The sequence below is a fragment of the Diadema antillarum genome, unplaced genomic scaffold (genome assembly GCF_040938485.1).
Source record: "Diadema antillarum isolate AM-2024a unplaced genomic scaffold, OU_Dant_1.0 scf00000070, whole genome shotgun sequence".
Taxonomy (NCBI): domain Eukaryota; kingdom Metazoa; phylum Echinodermata; class Echinoidea; order Diadematoida; family Diadematidae; genus Diadema; species Diadema antillarum.
Window position 1 is genome coordinate 2,927,906 of NW_027270959.1, and position 17,981 is coordinate 2,945,886.

The 17,981-nt window shown below is 37.8% G+C and overlaps 1 protein-coding gene across 1 annotated transcript; it reads right to left on the reverse strand.

The window, feature by feature from the left end:
- Positions 1 to 2,870: 2,870 nt before the first annotated feature.
- On the reverse strand, positions 2,871 to 11,628 carry LOC139716841 (sushi, von Willebrand factor type A, EGF and pentraxin domain-containing protein 1-like). Its single transcript, XM_071628374.1, has 6 exons — positions 11,363 to 11,628; positions 10,587 to 10,807; positions 8,091 to 8,243; positions 4,045 to 4,233; positions 3,520 to 3,714; positions 2,871 to 2,911 (listed from the first exon to the last, which is right to left on the reverse strand). Exons 1-6 carry the CDS (start codon positions 11,626 to 11,628, stop codon positions 2,871 to 2,873), a joined length of 1,065 nt encoding a protein of 354 aa, XP_071484475.1.
- Positions 11,629 to 17,981: the final 6,353 nt, after the last annotated feature.

Below are 17,981 nucleotides of genomic sequence, written 5' to 3' on the forward strand. Positions count from 1 at the left end.
TTTTTCAATTCAATTTTATTTATTCCACATTCTAACAAGTATAAAAAAACCCACAAATACACGGTACAAGGACATAACATATTGCACATTAGGTTTACATAGGAAACAAAAGGAATGATGCAAACAGATATAGTTACCATGTGTGGGAATCAGAAAAAAGACCATAGGACTTATCAAGGCCGATTCCCTTACAAATGAAGAGGCTACAAATTGCAGTCAAAGATATACATTCTAAGAATAAATCTATGCCATTCAAAATTGTACGCAAAATTGCAAGAAGAAAGGACAAAATACAAGCAAAAGACAAAACAAAACGAAAAGGCAAATATCCCAAGAATTATTCAGCTGCACTTTGCATTAAAACATTCTATATCTGCTTTTAAAAGATGATAGATGTAGGACATTCTTTGATCACAACAGGTAACTCATTGACTTAGCTCCAATATATCTAATTGTAGTCTTTGAAAACTTATATTGGTAAAAGGGTGAACATATGTTATCAGCACATTTAATTGTGTTATAACTATGAACTACACTATTTTGAACAAATAACTTATGGAAGGTTACAGGTAAAACGCCTTTAAAATTCGAAAACATAAATATGGCCACTTGTAATCGCACTATTTGATCAATTTTTAAAACTTTCATTTACTTGAATAATGTTGCAGTGGGCTCAAAAGGGCTTACGTCACAGACTATTCTTATTGCACGCTGTTGTAATGATAACACACGGTTTAACAATGAAGTGTGACCCCATACTATTGCACAATATATCAAATGGGGGAAATCATTGTGTGATATATGGTTAAAAGATTTTCTTTTTTGAAGGAAGTGCATATTTCAAATAACTCATATCACCTACAATTCTGCTTATTTTGATGCAAACATCATTTATATGGTCTTTCCATGTTAAGCCATCATCAATTATCACGCCAAGACATTTGTGGGGATGACGAATAGCTATTTGCATGACGAATGTGTATGTGTGTGTATGTTTCATGATTATAATTATACATTTTCACGTTGCTATGTCATTGCACAAATCATGTTTTGTTAGGCATACATATAGCCTCCCTGTGCCCTGTTTCATAAAGCTGATGTGCTGTACTTTGATCAGAATTTCCATAATATCAGCACATCACCACTCGCCCGTATGTTGTTCGCAACTTTACAAACGGCTTTTATGAAACACCCCCCGAGTTTCATACAGCCATGCTATTCCGATGCTCGAGCACCATTCATGTATATTCATAAGCAACAGGAGTTTCCGTAAAGATAGTGCGCATGTGCAAAGATTGCTTCTCATGAATATTAATGAGCCCCATTGGTTTTCTGCCTCGCTGTAGTACGGAAAAAAAAGGCGCTCCCCGCCGGAAGTAGCATTTAGTAGCAAAATGTACAATATAGGTAAAAAGATCAAGGTCAAAGGTCAAAGAAGTCAAAGGTCAAAATTCTATGTAGAAGTTTTGAAGCCCTCACCTAGTGCCATCACATAAAGCAAACGGAATCGAAATCGGGTTAGAAATGGTGAAGGAGTAGCATTTTGTAGCCAATGTACAATATAGGTAAAAAATCAAGGTCAAAGGTCAAAGAAGTCAAAGGTCAAAATTCTGTGTAGAAGTTTTGAAGCCCTCACCTAGTGCCATCACTTAAAGCAAACGGAATTGAAATCGGGTTACAAATGGCGAAGGAGTAGCATTTTGTAGCAAAATGTACAATATAGGTCAAAAATTAAGGTCAAAGGTCAAAAAAGTCAAAGGTCAAAATTCTGTGTAGAAGTTTTGAAGCCCTCACCTAGTGCCATCACATAAAGCAAACGGAATCACAATTGGGTTAGAAATGGCGAAGGAGAAGCATTTTGTAGGCAATGAACAATATAGGTCAAAAATCAAGGTCAAAGGTCAAAGAAGTCAAAGGTCAAAATTCTGTGTAGAAGTTTTGAAGCCCTCACCTAGTGCCATCATATAAAGCAAACGGAATCAAAATCGGGTTAGAAATGGCGAAGGAGTAGCATTTTGAAACAAAATGTACAATATAGGTCAAAGGTCAAGGTCAAAGGTCACAACTGAAATTCTGTATACAAGTTTCAAAGCTCCCATGTAGTGCTATCATATAAAGCAAACAGAATCAAAATCGGGTTAGAAATGGCGAAGGAGTAGCATTTTGAACATTTTGATCACACACGGACAGACGGACACACGGACACACGGACACACGGACACACACACGTACGGAGCCCGTTTCATAGTCCCCTGCTCGAACTCGTTCGGCGGGGACAACAAGTGTAGGTATAGGTAGGTATAGGTAGGTAGATTCAGTGTAATTATAATAGGTACACAGAGAGAGAGAGAGAGAGAGAGAGAGAGAGAGAAAGAGAGAAAGAGAGAGAAAGAGGGTGAGAGACGTGATAACACTTGCTTTATCTTGCATTCTTACATCAACCTTTGGAGTATATAGCAAGACAAGGATGAATGTCTTCAATTCTTATGACAACGTTCAGTTTTAGAAACAATATAATACAGTTAAAGATTATTGTTCCAAACGAAATGTCCGAGGGAATGTTTCTTCCATTACCAGTACTGGCCCATCAATATTAGCAGACCCATATCAATCGATATTATGTGGTGCAAAAAAAAAAAAGAACAAAGAATCTAGTCAGTGAAAAGCGTAAGGAATACCTCAGAACAATTAACGTTGACCTGACAAGTGCTTTTGACTAATGAATATAAATTGTTGTGCTTTGAAAGCACACTAGATTCACGTTTCATTATACACGTTCAAGATTTTCAACTTAATCAGCAAAAAGAAAGAGATGGGGATCACAGGGAGTTATTTGTTTACTCTAACATTTGACAGTGGTTATTGTGGTCTCACAAGAAAACTGGTAAGTTTTCTCTTTCGGCTGATTCAGCTGTAAGACAAACACAAAATGTTAATGTGATCCGTCATCACGAGAGCCACGTAATGTCGGGAAAGTATACGTGTGGTTTGGTTTGTCATTTTATGCTTGCTAGATTTGGTTAGATTCTAAGCGTAAAATTGATAGGTCCGTATGATCTGCACTTCTTCCTATATGGAAAAGTCATACTTAAAGAAAGAATAAAGAATTAGAACACTGTAACTGCTATATTGCCAAAGATGGTGTAACACCCATTTTTCCTTAATGATCTCTGACTTTAAACGGGTAACGTGATGACACACTACGTATACATCGGGGCTCGACATTGACTTTTTTTCTCTGTTGGTCCATTCGGGCAACTAAAATCTTTAAGTATGAAATTGTACTGGCTCGACAAAGAAATGTAGTGGCCAGAAGTAATAAAAAATGTGAAGTATCATTTTGGATTTTAGCTGCCAGATCGAGCTATACCAAAAAAAAAAAAAAAAAAAAAATGGTGGCCCGATATAAACTTTTAGTGGCCCTTGGCCGCGCCATCGGGCCATCGAGCAATGTATAATATAGATAGACAGATATATTCTTAAAACAAAACAAAAAAGTCCTCAGAAAAGTTATCTTACTTTGACACTTCCAGTCTTGCCGAGACCATTCACCGTTGGTGTCGCCCTGTGGCTCGCACTCGACAGTACCTTGGTCGTGTTCATCGTAACCATAATGACAAGTGATATTACACGTTGTTCCAAGCCTGTTGTCATTTGGTGGGCTGCATGTGACGTCTGCGTTTGGTGGCGGTGTCAACGCAGGACATGTAATTCCTTGGGTGCACACGAATCAATATAAGTGCATGATATATTTAAGTGAAAACAAAATAATGACATATCGAATTTGAAGATGACAATTAAGCTCTCAAACTACCGACATGGACAAGACATCCAGCATAAGCACACTATGTAGCAACATCGGATATCATAATTGTTATTGGGATGCACTGTTGTTGTAAGGCTCTTTTTTGTTCTCTCTCTCTCTCTCTCTCTCATGCATCGGAACTTTTTTAATTTTGTTTTTTATTCGTTTCTTTCAAACTTGGTCAAACTAATTCTCAACACCTCTCTCGTTCGATTTTCGATGCCATGTTGTCGACTCACTTTCACACTGCAAGAAGTCATGTGACCAGTCGCCTTTCTCCGTGCACCGAGAGCTGTTCGACCCTCCGGAGGGGCGGTAGCCATCCTGACACTGGAACTCACACGAGGTATTGCTGTACGTATTGGGGCAGGCGGATGAGATCATGGAGACGCCAATTTGGTTTAATGACCGAACCGGACACTGAACAGCTGCGGGATTGGTATTATAGGGAAAGCTCATTAATAATTGACGTCTTATACTCTGGTGTCGCTACATAATCCGGTAGACTGTTCTAATGTTTTCTAACAGTTTCTAATGGATTTTCGAGCTGGGAACCTAATATCAATTAATGTCAAGTGCTCTTTGCACTTTTATGAGATGTACAAACTCTTGAAAACTTAGAAATCACCCGTATGGAACAAACACAGCGTTACCACAGTGTGTTCACACAGTTGACTATGTGTAAACAATGTGTTAACCATGTGGTCACAGTGTTGTCACAGTGTGATATTTGAGATCACATAGTGTACCACATAATTGGCATACCGAACACAGAGTGGCACACATATACCACAGTGTGGTATAGTGTTACGACAGTGTGTTCACATAGTTGACTTTGTGTAAACAATGTGCTAACCATGTGGTCACATCGTTGTCACGGTGTGAGATTTGAGATCACATAGTGTACCACATTATTGGCATTCTGAACACAGAGTGACACACATATACCACAGTGTGGTATATATCGAACTATGTGTAAACCCTGTGTTCATAATGCTACCACAGTCTGGTATTTCAGTTTAAGTGTTTTCCCACATAATCCCCACTTAGATCACATACTGAACACACTGTGAATCATGTTTGACACAGTGTGGTATATTTTTAACTATGTGTAAACCCTGTGTTGATAGTGTTGTCACACTGTGGGATTTCAGATCATTCATTTACCACATAATCCACACAGACTTGGCATACCGGACACTGTGACTTGTGCTTACCACAGTATGGTATATATTGAACTATGTGTAAACCCTGTGCTCGGTGTTGTCACTTTGTGGGTTTCAGATCATTCACCTGCATCATCTCCACATACTTGGCATACTGAACACACAATGTGGTATATATTGAAATATGTGTACTCCTGTGTCCATATGTTGATACACAGTGGGATTTCATATCATTGATTTAACACTATAATATCCACATACTAGATGTTAAGAAAAAAACACTACATTTTTTATTTTGAATAACTAAAAAATAATAAAAATTAACTTTCCTCAAATTTACACAGAAGGTAGCCGCTGAATAACGCACAATTTTGATGTGTACTGTTTCAAAATATTGCAGGGAACAGCATACAACAAAATTGTATGCCTATTAGCTACCTACTGTGTAAATTTGTGGAAAGTTATATTTTCATGGGTTTTCAGTTATTGACTATCAAAAGCGCAAACTATTTTTTTTAAACATCTAGTACTTTGACACACAATGACTCATGTTTACCACATTGCTGTGTATTGAACTTTGCTTTAGTATTGTCAGTAGGGGATTTCAGATCTTGTACTACCACATGGCATGTTAATCCTTGTAAAACCAGGCTATTTCTAGTTTTGTTGGGGGAGCATTTTACCAGTTTGGTGAAAGGATTCAAGTATTGTAGTTTATTAATAAATGTACATGTATGTATCAAATTAAAAGAATATACCTCATCACTAAATGTGCTCCCCAAAGATTTTCATCAAGTTTGTAAAGCCACTTAACTGGTCCGATTATCCAAAAAAGCAATTAACCAATAACTCAAAGCTGGTTAAGTAAACAGTGGTTGCTAATGTTTGATACTTATTTATTTTCCTAATTTCAGTTGATACCTGTCAAATTTCGAATACTGGCATTCAACAACAGATTCATTTAATGTGAGAATATGACCTATACATGTCATTTATCCAACCTTCAGATGAATAAATCATGCATCTAGTGTTGTGTTAATACCGTCTATGATATAATACTAGGAGTATCTGTAGTTGTGGAAAGAGAACAAAAAGCGACATGTTATAACTTCCCTGTTTCTCTCATAAATCACATGCTTTCCTAACATTTCACCAGGAGGTATTGCATACAATCTATTGGTCACACGTTTCACTACTCTGATGTGTACAGCATCAGCATGGCTCTCCCTGTCTCTATTCTTTACAAATGGGCCATCATGCTCTACATTCTTAATTAGAGCAAAGGCATCACTATCATCTTCCGAAACCACAAAACCATGTACAAAAGCCACGTCATTGCCTGTTACTTGCACACAATAATTTATTCTGGTATTGTGCCGACAATATTCAGTAGTATGGATACAAACTGTGTTTACAACTGCTTTGTTGTACACTTTGATTACAAAAAAATGTCACAGGATATTCTTGTGGGGTTTTTTTTCGTGACATGCTATACCACATGACTATCACAGGACAATACCACACAGCAGTACCACACAGAAGTACCAACTGGAATATAAAAAAGCAAAAACAAAACAAAATGCATATTCAAGAATCTCATTAATAGTTGAGTTATGCTGCGAATTATGACAATTGCTTTAAGCAGTACTTAACCTGTCCTATACTCCTACAGTATTACCTATCAAGTGGGAGTGCTGAGGTACAGAATGTGATACTTCAGGCGGTATTTCTGTGGTATTCCTGTGGTAACACTGTGGAATTCCTGTGGTATTCCTGTGGTATTCCTGCGGTACAGACTTTGCTTAGCTCATGAATATTTATAAAAAGCAACCTAAATGTGAGAAAATTCATAGAATACTTCTAAATTCGAAGTATTTGTGATGGGATTTCCTTTGAACTATTGTCTAATAATGTTACGTTATACCAATGTCATAAATTTTGTTATGAAAAGGTAACTTCATATTCAATAACAGTGTTATCTAGTCAGTAACTGTGCCTTCATGCATTACAAATATTGATACACCTGGTGACTATGTGGAATTTGATATATTTGATGACTATGTGGTGACTACCACATCGTACTGTGGTGGACTATATGGTGACTGCCACAGTGTGATAGACTATGTGGTGAATACCATAGTGTGGTGGATTATGTTGTGACTACCACAGTGTAATGGACTATGTGGTCATAACCCTGTGGTCATAGTGTGTGAGACTGTGGTTTGATTCACAGTATTTTTGATATATGAATGTGTTTTGGACAATGTGGTAACGCTACGTTGCACAGTGTGGTGACGGTGTGTTTCACACTGTGGTAAATACACAGTGTTACCACACGTCCCAAAATCACATATTAAACACATGTGGTCGACACTGTGTTACACATTGTGTTACACATTGTGTTCCACACTGTGTTCGACACTGTGTGCCACACTGTGTTGCACACTGTGTTACATAGTGTGGTAAAACTGTGTTCTTTCCATAAGGGGAGTCCTTTGTAAAGGTAAAGAAATGTACAAAAATAAAATTCCTCGATCTTTTTTCTTTTTCTACAATGCTTCATTGTCAAGCGCCATAGCTCCACAGGAATACAAAATCTAAAACTAAAGCGAAATCAAAAACAACAACAAAACAACAACAAAAGAAAGAAATTTGGGAGCTGCATTGACACAGTACAATAATTAGCATAAAGAACGTTGAAGAATGTTTCATACGCGATGCATGCTAACATGTGCATATATTGCATATACGTGCATATATACGTTCTTATTGAGGGAGACAAATTGAAGAAAACTTAGAAAATCACAACTCAACCTTCACCCCTCTGCTAAATATTCTCTTCCTTTCACCGTTCTTATTATACCATAGTGCATATAAAATATAGTATAGCTACGTATACCTACATGTAGCCCTACAATGATCTAATCATGTGTTATCATTACATCGTTGTTATAATTACGTTTTATACCTACATCTTTCTACAATAACTTTCTATGAAAATGTTTCATTTGAGATGCAAGTTTTACATCGTTCTTACGAATGAATTCTCCCAAAACAATAGCGTATCTGGCAATTCTAGAAAGACAAAGACATGAAAATCGAAGGGTATACTAACTGACCTTCGCAAGTATCGTTGCTGGTTCCCTCGTATCCTGTGTCACATTCACAGTCTGCGGGGCTAAGGCTGCCGGTGGAGTTCGTGGATGAGTGGGTCGGGCATGAATCGCAGGCGATGTTTCCTCGGGTGGATTTGTAGGTTCCACGCGGACAACCTGTGACAACCAATTAACAAGAAGACAGCAAAATGGTGCATATATCCACAGTTTGGGGCATGTTACAAAAAATTCCCATTACACTGGAATTTTGAAACACATAGTTGCCACTATCGTGTCCTTGAAACGGTTTTAGGCATAATCGGATATAGTGTAATAGTCTCCACCTCAGGAACAGTTTCCCTGAAATTCGTTTGACTTACACAATTAAGATCTGCATGGCTCTACATCATAAGGGCTTTTTACACTTGTGTTTCTTAACCCCGGACTTTCTCTGACCCAGGACTATCGTTAGTCCCGTACCAATTTTTTCAGCTTTTTACACTCGCTAATTAGTCCCGTACTATCTCTTGTCCGGCGCTAAGGAGAAAACTGACCTTTTTACACTCGTATTTCTTAGCCCCGGACTTTCCAAACCACATGAATATTCATAATTACGCTGTGTACTGTACACGTACACGCACGCACCGGCAGCACTTGATTACCTCGTTTCTGATTGGTCAGTGAGGGTCGGACTTCGTCTCCGTCGCTTAGCCCAGGATTATTTTTTCGTTCTGTTTACACTCACTTGCTTGGCACCGCAATTGCGGTGCTAACCCCTGCTATTTTGCAGGGCCAGATAGTACCGTACTATCGGTGGGGCTAGCCCACTTTGGCAAAAACGAGTGTAAACAGAAAGTGGGCTAAGGATAGTCCCGTACCAACGGTGGGGCTAAGGCCCCCCCCCCCCCCCCCCCCCCCTTAGCCCCACCGTTGGTCCGGGGCTAAGCAAAATTTTACAAGTGTAAAAAGCCCTATACAGGATCTAGGACTGCAAGTCCAAGGTTTTATGCTTTCTCTGCTTATAGGGTCTATACTTTGCCTGTAACTGACGTGTACCTGTAATGTTGGACCAATGACATGGATACCTTTGGATTAATTAGCATTCGAAATCAACACACAAGCATAACAGATTATCACTTAAGAATTCATAAAAGAGATACTTACTTCATGAAATCAACGCCATTGTGTCCCTGATGGGTACAAACTATGAATAGGTCAGTTTACTTCGTGTGTAGGAGGAGGTACTTGAATTCGTACTACAGGCGATCGATCCATAAAACGGGACATTTTCCGTGCTATTTTTGAGATATTTATCATTCGCATGCATTGTGCGTCAGTTTCTTTTGAACATGTTTATTCCTTTACATTTTCTAAGTTTGCTCTAAAATTGCCTTCCCCCCCCCCCTTCTGTTTCGACCAGAAGAATTTCCAGAGGGAACCTTCGTATAGTGAACCTTTTTTTTTTTATTTACTTAAAGAGCAAAAAGTGTGTGTGAGGGATGGGGGCGTTGTATAGCCCCCATCCTCTTCCATGATGTACAGTGTAGATGCTAGGCCTTCTACACATACTTGCAAAGAAATCGGAGCAAAAGTGTTCCTACCAGTACATCCACTGCCTGTGTTGTAGAATCCCGCATTACACACACACCCTAGGTCTCCGCTTTTTGTAGCACAAGTGCACACCGAGTTTGGGCCACACGAAGAAGGGCAATCACTATCACTCAGTTGCAAGAAGTCATCATCCTTCACATCTGACGAGAAAAATAAGTTAGGATACTGTATTTTTCATCAGTTCAGACACATACTACTCATTTAAACTCAATATGATCACGATACGATTGTCTTTATAGCAGAACGTTTATGTAGTTGCCCTGAACAAGTTGTTCTGAATAAGATATTCTGAACGTTCAGAGTTGTTTTGAACCTTATAACATTAAAATGGAAGCAAAAGAATATAAGCAAAATGAAATGAGAATTATATTGAATTGCGGATTGTAATATCTTCCCGCTCTCCATCACTTCGCACGCCAAACATATACACAAAGAGTGAAAAAAAAAAGACGAAGAAACAATCAGATAAAAAAAAAATAGGCAAAACAATTCAATACCAATCATAATATACGTCATGGCATCACAGGGGACATCAATGTGGCCATGTAGATGTATTCGTTTTCAATCCTTATTTCACGTTTACTAAATTTTTCTAGAGAAAAGACATGACCTGAAATGGTATTTAAGTTTTCATTGTCACAAACAACTTTTCTTGTCGCAAAGAAATTTTCAACATTTTCTAAATTTCTTTGCAACAAGTTGCGACCATGAGTAAAACTGTTTGCGAATTTGACTGCAACTATCTACGAACTTGACAGCAACTGTTTATGAACCCTGACTAAACCTATAAGATTCTTTGCGTTCGCAAACATTTACTGCTCAGTGAGATACCCCTTTTAGTGGATACAACATAATTGAATACATTACACAACTCATGTGTATACTGTGGACATGAGAAAGTTTATTTACCTGACTTGATCACTTCACCGAATCTCGACACATCTCCAAGATTGTCAAGATAGAAGAGATGATCCTCGACAGAGGTCGCTATTGCTTCCAGCTCTGCCTTGTTAATACCTGATCCCAGTCCAATGGAAAAGATGGTGATACCTTGGTCCTTTAGCCCCTGGGCCGTGTCTAATGGAGGTCCGCCGTCATTGGAGGCTCCATCAGTTGACAGCATAATAACCCTGAGAATTTTTAAACAAAGTGAAGGGGGGGAGTTGAGGGGAGAGGTGACAAAAAGATGATTCAAGTGGCGAAACATTCTAAGTTCAATTCAATTCATCTCACTTCCATTCAATTATAGTTATTCCATCAAACGAAAAGGACAAAACATAATACAAAGCTTTAATTTCGCTAAACATTTGACTGTTTAAAAAATGTAAGGCGTTATTCGAAGGTGCGATAGTCCGAAAATCAAATAAGGTTCTAGCTAATTTAGAAGGTTCCTCCTCGATTGTCCTTCCCCGCGATCCGATCACTCTACGTTAAAATCATAAAGTGGGAACTTGCTGCAGAAATCTCATTTTGTGAAAAAAAACCCCACTTAGGTCTATAGATACATGTAATATATAATGCATGTTTAAAACTATTGAATACACAATGTATAAGGTCTACATGTATAACACAATGGGAATTTGTTATTGGTATAGGCTTACTTCTTAACTCCACTACGTCCTTGGGATAGTACTTGTCCCGCTGTCTGTAAAGCGTTATTGGTGCATGTGCCACCGCCATCATACCGAACAGTCGAGTGAATGTCTTGGTCGAGGATGCATTTATGCTTGCCCACTGGGCTCCTGATGTAATCGACGTAAGTGTGGATCTTATTACACGACGAATACGAAACAATGGCAACCCTTGTCTTAGCTGGTTGTATTGGTAATATCAGGGAAGCTTTATCGACGAATTCGACGGATCTGCCGTAGTCAGTCACTCCGACGCTTCCAGACGAATCGAGCACGATGACAAGATCGGTGGGGTCGTCACCGATGGTCGACAACATCATATTTCGGAATCGTTTCCCTTCTTTAGTGACCTGATCCTGGTTTCCTGCCACATGATAATGAGCTATCAAGTGGAAGCATGCAAGGACTATTACACCGCGGGTTAACATGATCAACGCGCTTCTAGCTAAACTGACACTTTTAAAAGAACCTCCCCTTTTATCTGTGCCAAGATAATCTGAACAGCCTCTTCTGTAGATTCAACCATTCAATCGAATAGAAAAACTGGTGCCCTTCAGCCAATACTTCGTGAGACCTCTCAGAGTCCGTCTACAGTGCAGGCACATATCGGTCGGAATGCATCTGGGCGACTGGTCATTTGGCGATGTTTTGATGTGCTGCCGAAAAACCTTACCAGCATCACCAAAAAGTTGAGCTGGGAATGCTGCAAGCTCTCTATAACATGTTTATTTATACATGCATTATGATCAGGTCGTACTCTTGTACTCTTGCAAATGCATCCCGGTACATACCATGGCCATACGGATACACTGTGACAGACAAAAACAACAATAACTGAGAGAGTGCTCATTTCCTTCCTTGTTGTATCGACGAGATCTTTGGCTGTTTCAAAAAATAAAACAAGAAGCCTTGAACTTTTGCATACTCTTTAACTTGGCGGCGTATGGATTTTCATTGGTCGTTTAAGCCACCGGTCTCCAGCAGGCGCCAGACATACTTCGAGCTTTTTTTTTTCGGGAAGCAGAAGAGATATTGTGATGTCTAAAAATAGTCAAACTTCGAAGAAGAATGACTTTTGACATTTGCAAAGTCCTTTGATTACGTTTTAGTAATGCCATATGAATTAGAATGATGCTTCCACTAAATTGTAAAACAAGATGCTGGATAATGAAGAGGATAGTATCATTAAGAGCGGAAGTCAGACCAAAATGAGTTGGGGAACCATGACTTACAAATCCAATTCAGAAATTAAGACAGGAGAAATTATTCAGATTTTATGTTACTCTCTTGCATTAACTTTACACAAACGGCAAAGACGGAAATATACTAAGAAAATCTGGTGGTCGCGAAATATACACACGGAGGTAACAGCGCGGATAACTTTCTCTTAATGTTTGAGATTTACGCTGTGATTTTTGATTTCCTTCCTATTGTGACAAAAAATTATCTCGGTTTGACAGGTTACTCTCTGCCAAATGATTTGTTTGCTTTTTTACATGAACAGCGTGGAGAATGCGAAAGGAGAATCCGAGCAAAATGGCAGATTGTCACTGTAATCCTATTCCTTTTACTGAAATATAATGTTGACATATTATCCGATGCCGTGTAATGTTCTTACAAATGCAACTACGGTAACAGTGAGTTTTCAGCATTTAAAGAGTGACGCAGTACCAGTGGTGATAACTGCGGTTACACTTCGTTATTCCGAAGTTCCTTTATCACAAAGGTTCATCAATCCGAAAATGAAATAATGTTCTTCTGTTCTGAAGGTTCGTCAATCCGAAAACGAAATAAAGCTAGAAATGCGGAAGGTTCATTAATATGCACATTTTTGTTCAGATTCACGAACTTCATTTAATTTTCGGATTAACAAACCTTGGGAATGACAAACCCCATTTCATTTTCGAGCTATAACGAATTTTCGGAATAATGAACCTAACCGATAAATGCAAGTTATGAGCACGTACAAACTTGTCAGCAATGTGGTAGTACAGCATCTGGAAAGCAAGATTAATGACCTTAAAATGCGTAGTTGTGTCGTATAGACGCATCATATAATTTGACTCATTCAAAATTTTCTCTTATTGCCAATTACGTAACACATCATAGGGCAAAGGACAGTGGGTTTTACGTAACTATATGGATTTATAGACACCTCTTTGGGGGAGGGAATAGGGAAAATCCTATACAGCAAGCGGATGTTATCAACAAATTGACTTCGATTTGAACCCTGATTACGCAAGTACATGTATGCAAGTCGTTGATTATGTAAAAAGTTTGCCCATCGAAACAATTGGACACAAAACTCACAAATATGTAGGCCCACACACACACTCACGCACACACACACACACACACACACACACACACACACACACACACACGAACACACACGACACTACAGTGTTGCGATATCCTGACTGTCTTTTTTTTTTCTTTTTTTTCTTTGTTTTAAAATCGGGTTCTTTGACTTGGTAGATTGATGCTCGTTACAAGGAATCTTGTGCAATTGCAGGGGCAGATCCGGGAATTCTGTAAAAAGGGGGGGGGGGGCAACTGATAATTTGGTGTCACCTCCGGATTTCATTTCATTTTTTTCTTTCTCTTATTTCTTTTGTTTTTCACGAAAAATAAGGGGGATGCGCCGGTTGCCCCACCCCCCTCTGGATCTGCCACTGCCTTATACTTCCAACCAAAAAAGGTCGTCGCTGCAGGATAGGAGAAGTATGAAATAGCAGCAGGCGCAGCAGTAGGATGAAAAGTTTTTGTTTATTCTTCATTCATATTTATTCATTTATTTCTAGTGTTATTTAATCAGGGTAGCCTCGTCAGTTAAAAAACTGCTTTCAATGAGGGCTCTGCAGATGGGTAAAAACATAAAAAGATACAATACATAGCATTTTAAAGCAAAAGTTTACAGATAAAACTGCACCTGACAGACATGGATATAAAACATAATTACACATTGATAACAATTAGGTTACATATTTTTGAACATAATCAGTAATACATCATTGAAATAGTTATATGACACATACAATTCTGAAATTATCATACATTAATTTCCATAAATGAAATGAAACAAAATGCTCATTTAAAGACAATGCACAATGAAAAAACTGATATGATCAGATTTCTTGCTCCCAAAGTCACTCCAGTCATTATAGAAATGAAGATTCAAATGATTTGATGATGAGGCAACGATGTGTACGTTATTAGGACTACAGTAAATAGTTCTATGGCTTTTCTTGCATTTGCCAGTAGGTTGTATAATAATTTACAGCAATAACATCCTACAAACATGAAATTTTGTTTAACATATTTAATTAGAGATGTTATTCTCACCAAAGATGCACACATGTGAAAATAAACAGACTTTTAATGGCGAAACAGGCTGTATGTTACATTCACCAATGCTCAGTGCAGTGTCGATGAGCTAAAAGGCAATTGCACTTTTTCTCATTTACCTTTAAAGGTCCAGTTTACCTTCGGGAGAAGTGATTTAAAAAATGTTCAAGACATCACATTTGATGCACATGTATAGGTCTGTTGTATCACAAAACATCCTACCACATACAATTTTCGCAATAAAGCCTAAAATACAAGGAGATATCAGTATTTTTCTCAATAACACGTAACTGTATACGGTTTAGTCTGGAAACATTTTTATTATAACTTTTGTTCACAGTTTGTGTATTTAATCATATTTAACATCGATTATACGGACTCAAATTTTTACAGTGGTTGTTTCTATCCCTAACTCACATTTTAGAATTATTTTAAAGCACTAATGCTGGGTTTTTGTTTAATCTGCAAATGGTAAATTATGCCTTTAAGTAAACTGCCGACACACAGGATAACCAGAATCAGGAAACCGCAGATGAAATGGCTGCGTGTTGACCAATAATGTCGGAGCAAAATTTCCGTTATTGTAAACAAACAGATAAATCCTTCTCCATGGTTGGATATTCTTTCCTTTTCCTGTGCAAATTTGGCATGATTGTGCAATAGGAAAAGGAACAGAATAAGTTTCCTTCCTTTTTGACGTTCTGTAGAACGTTCGCCAAGACCGACCAAGAGCTTCACAGAAATCGTTATTGATGAAAAAGCAAGATTAGATCACTCAAAATATAGGATCTTTATGTTGTCAGACGTGAGGTACGTTGCACAAGGAAACCCTGTGTCTCATGGTTTCATTTAAAGTAAAAACCGGTAATCTACATGAAGTAATATACTTTATGACGTCATAGTGAGCTTGTGGTTTGTTTTTTTTTTCCTCCCAGGTTTCATGTTTTTCTCAGGGATGTCAACGCGCGCGCAGCGCATAGAATACTTTCTACGCTGTGTTGTATCTGCGGTTTTTGAGCAATAGGTTAAATATTATGTCCATGTTCTCCATAAACATACTTGTGCAGACAAGATATATGCAATAAGAACAATATTCTACAGTTATGTCATTAAAAAACAAAAAGCGCACGTTTCCTTGGCATGAACATTATGCTGTTTAAAATATCCAAAGTGATTTGGAATATTCTAGTTTCGCCTCCTAAACCGTTCTTCCACTGCACTTTTAGATTGTGGGGAAGTAATGGTAGACCCGAATCCCTCTATTTCTTTCGTTTGTTTTCTATAATATAGTTTTGTCTATTTTGAATAATAGATGCTTCAGAAAATGTACTATTTTCTCCAGTGTACACTGTTATTTCGACTGTAGAGATGCACTTTCTTTAATTCACAGTTATTACAATGTATCATGCTCCCAAAAACAGTTGACTTCGCCACTCTTGTATAGAAAAAAAAAAAAACCGAAAAAACAATGGCTAGTGTCATCAGTATCTAGGTGTATGGTAATTAATTGCTAAATTCTGTGAAGGCCATCATAACCCGTGGGTTGTAAGGGACCTTGCTATATGCCAAATGAACAATGGGTTACTAGTATATCATAAAAAATAATCATGATATTACTCTCTAAAAAAATCGAGTGAAAATTTTCACTCTTAAAGGAGTGAATACAAAAAGGAGTGAATTTAGAGTGAAATTGGAGTGAATTTTGAGTGAAAATGTTCATTTTCACTCGTTTCAGAGTGACGTCAGGGATCACTCCAAAATCTTCGAGTGATCCCTGAGGTCACTCCAAAATGAGTGAATATGAACATTTTCATTCGAAATTCACTCCAATTTCACTCTAAATTCACTCTTTTTTGTATTCACTCCTTTAAGAGTGAATATTTTCACTCGATTTTTTTAGAGAGTACTTGGCCAAAAGCATGGCTCTGCTGATGTACCCTATAGAACATTTCCGGGACACCTGCCAAAAAAAGAAAAAAGAAAAAAGGAAAACAAAAGTTGGAAAAGTTTGTACTTTTTATGAGTGCGGTTGCCAAATGTTATGGTGGTAAAATCATTCTGTTTGACAAATGCAAATACTCTACGCAGAATATGAGATGGATATTCTGCCAGTACACATGGCTAGAAGTTCTTTGCGATTACAGTGCACTCCCATTAACGAACACGGTTATAACAAAATTTCGGTTAAAACGAAGTAAAAAATTAGGCTTCAATATTATCAGCTCTTTGGTTTTTTGTTCATTTGTTCGGTTGTAATGAAATTTCGATATAACGAAAGAAAACTGCTGGACCCGAGCAATTCGTTTTAACGGGAGTGTACTGTACAAGGGATGAGGTTAGGAATTGCAGGGCTCGACATTAAAGGACAAGTTCACCTTCATAAACATAAGGATTGAGAAAATGCAACAATATTAGTAGAACACATCAGTGAAAATTTGAGGAAAATTGCACAATCGATGCAAAAGTTATGAATTTTTTAAATTTTTGTGTTGGAACCGCTGGATGAGGAGACTACTACAGCTTGTGGGTCATATGCGTACAACAGTATAAAGAAAATGTAAAAGAAAATTCAACATATTTTCACTTTTTTGGCATAATAAAAGTGCACTTGACTTGCCTCTTTCTAAAGGCAGGGAGAATAATATTACCCATAACATTTTTTGGTAACGAGTCAGGGGAATGTGTACTTTTTTCAAAAGATGGAATTTTGTGAAATTCTCTTTATATTTTCCTTATATTGTTGTACGCATGTGACATCTAAGTTATTCATACACTGCAGTAGTCTTCTCATCCAGTGGGTACTGCACAAAAACTTCAAAAATTCATAACTTTTGAACGGATTGTCTGATTTTCCTCAAACTTTCAATGATGTGTTCTACTAATATTGCTACATTCTCTCAATCCTTATGTTTATGAAGGTGAACTTGTCCTTTAAAGGAGACCTCCGGATGATTTTCAGATTTTTACTTTTGAACAACTATAAATTGGGTATAATGAGGAGAGAGTTTCAGAATTTGTGATAATTGGGATGAAGAATAAGAATATTTTCAAAATTTAGAACAAATTGCAATGAACAAGGATGATGACATTGCAGAGTCACCATAAGAATGCATGAGTTGGGGCTCAAGGAATCAGAGCAAAAGAAGAAGGCATGCATAGATTATACACAGGTGAACTCGCAAGCAAGCGGTATTGCAATGGAATTACAGTGCTACATTTCTGAAATATGTGAACCTCCTATGTCATCATTCTTGTTCAGTGTAATTTGCTTAAGGTTTTTCAAAGTATGGTTTCTCTGCTCAAGAACCACAATAAATTCCACAAA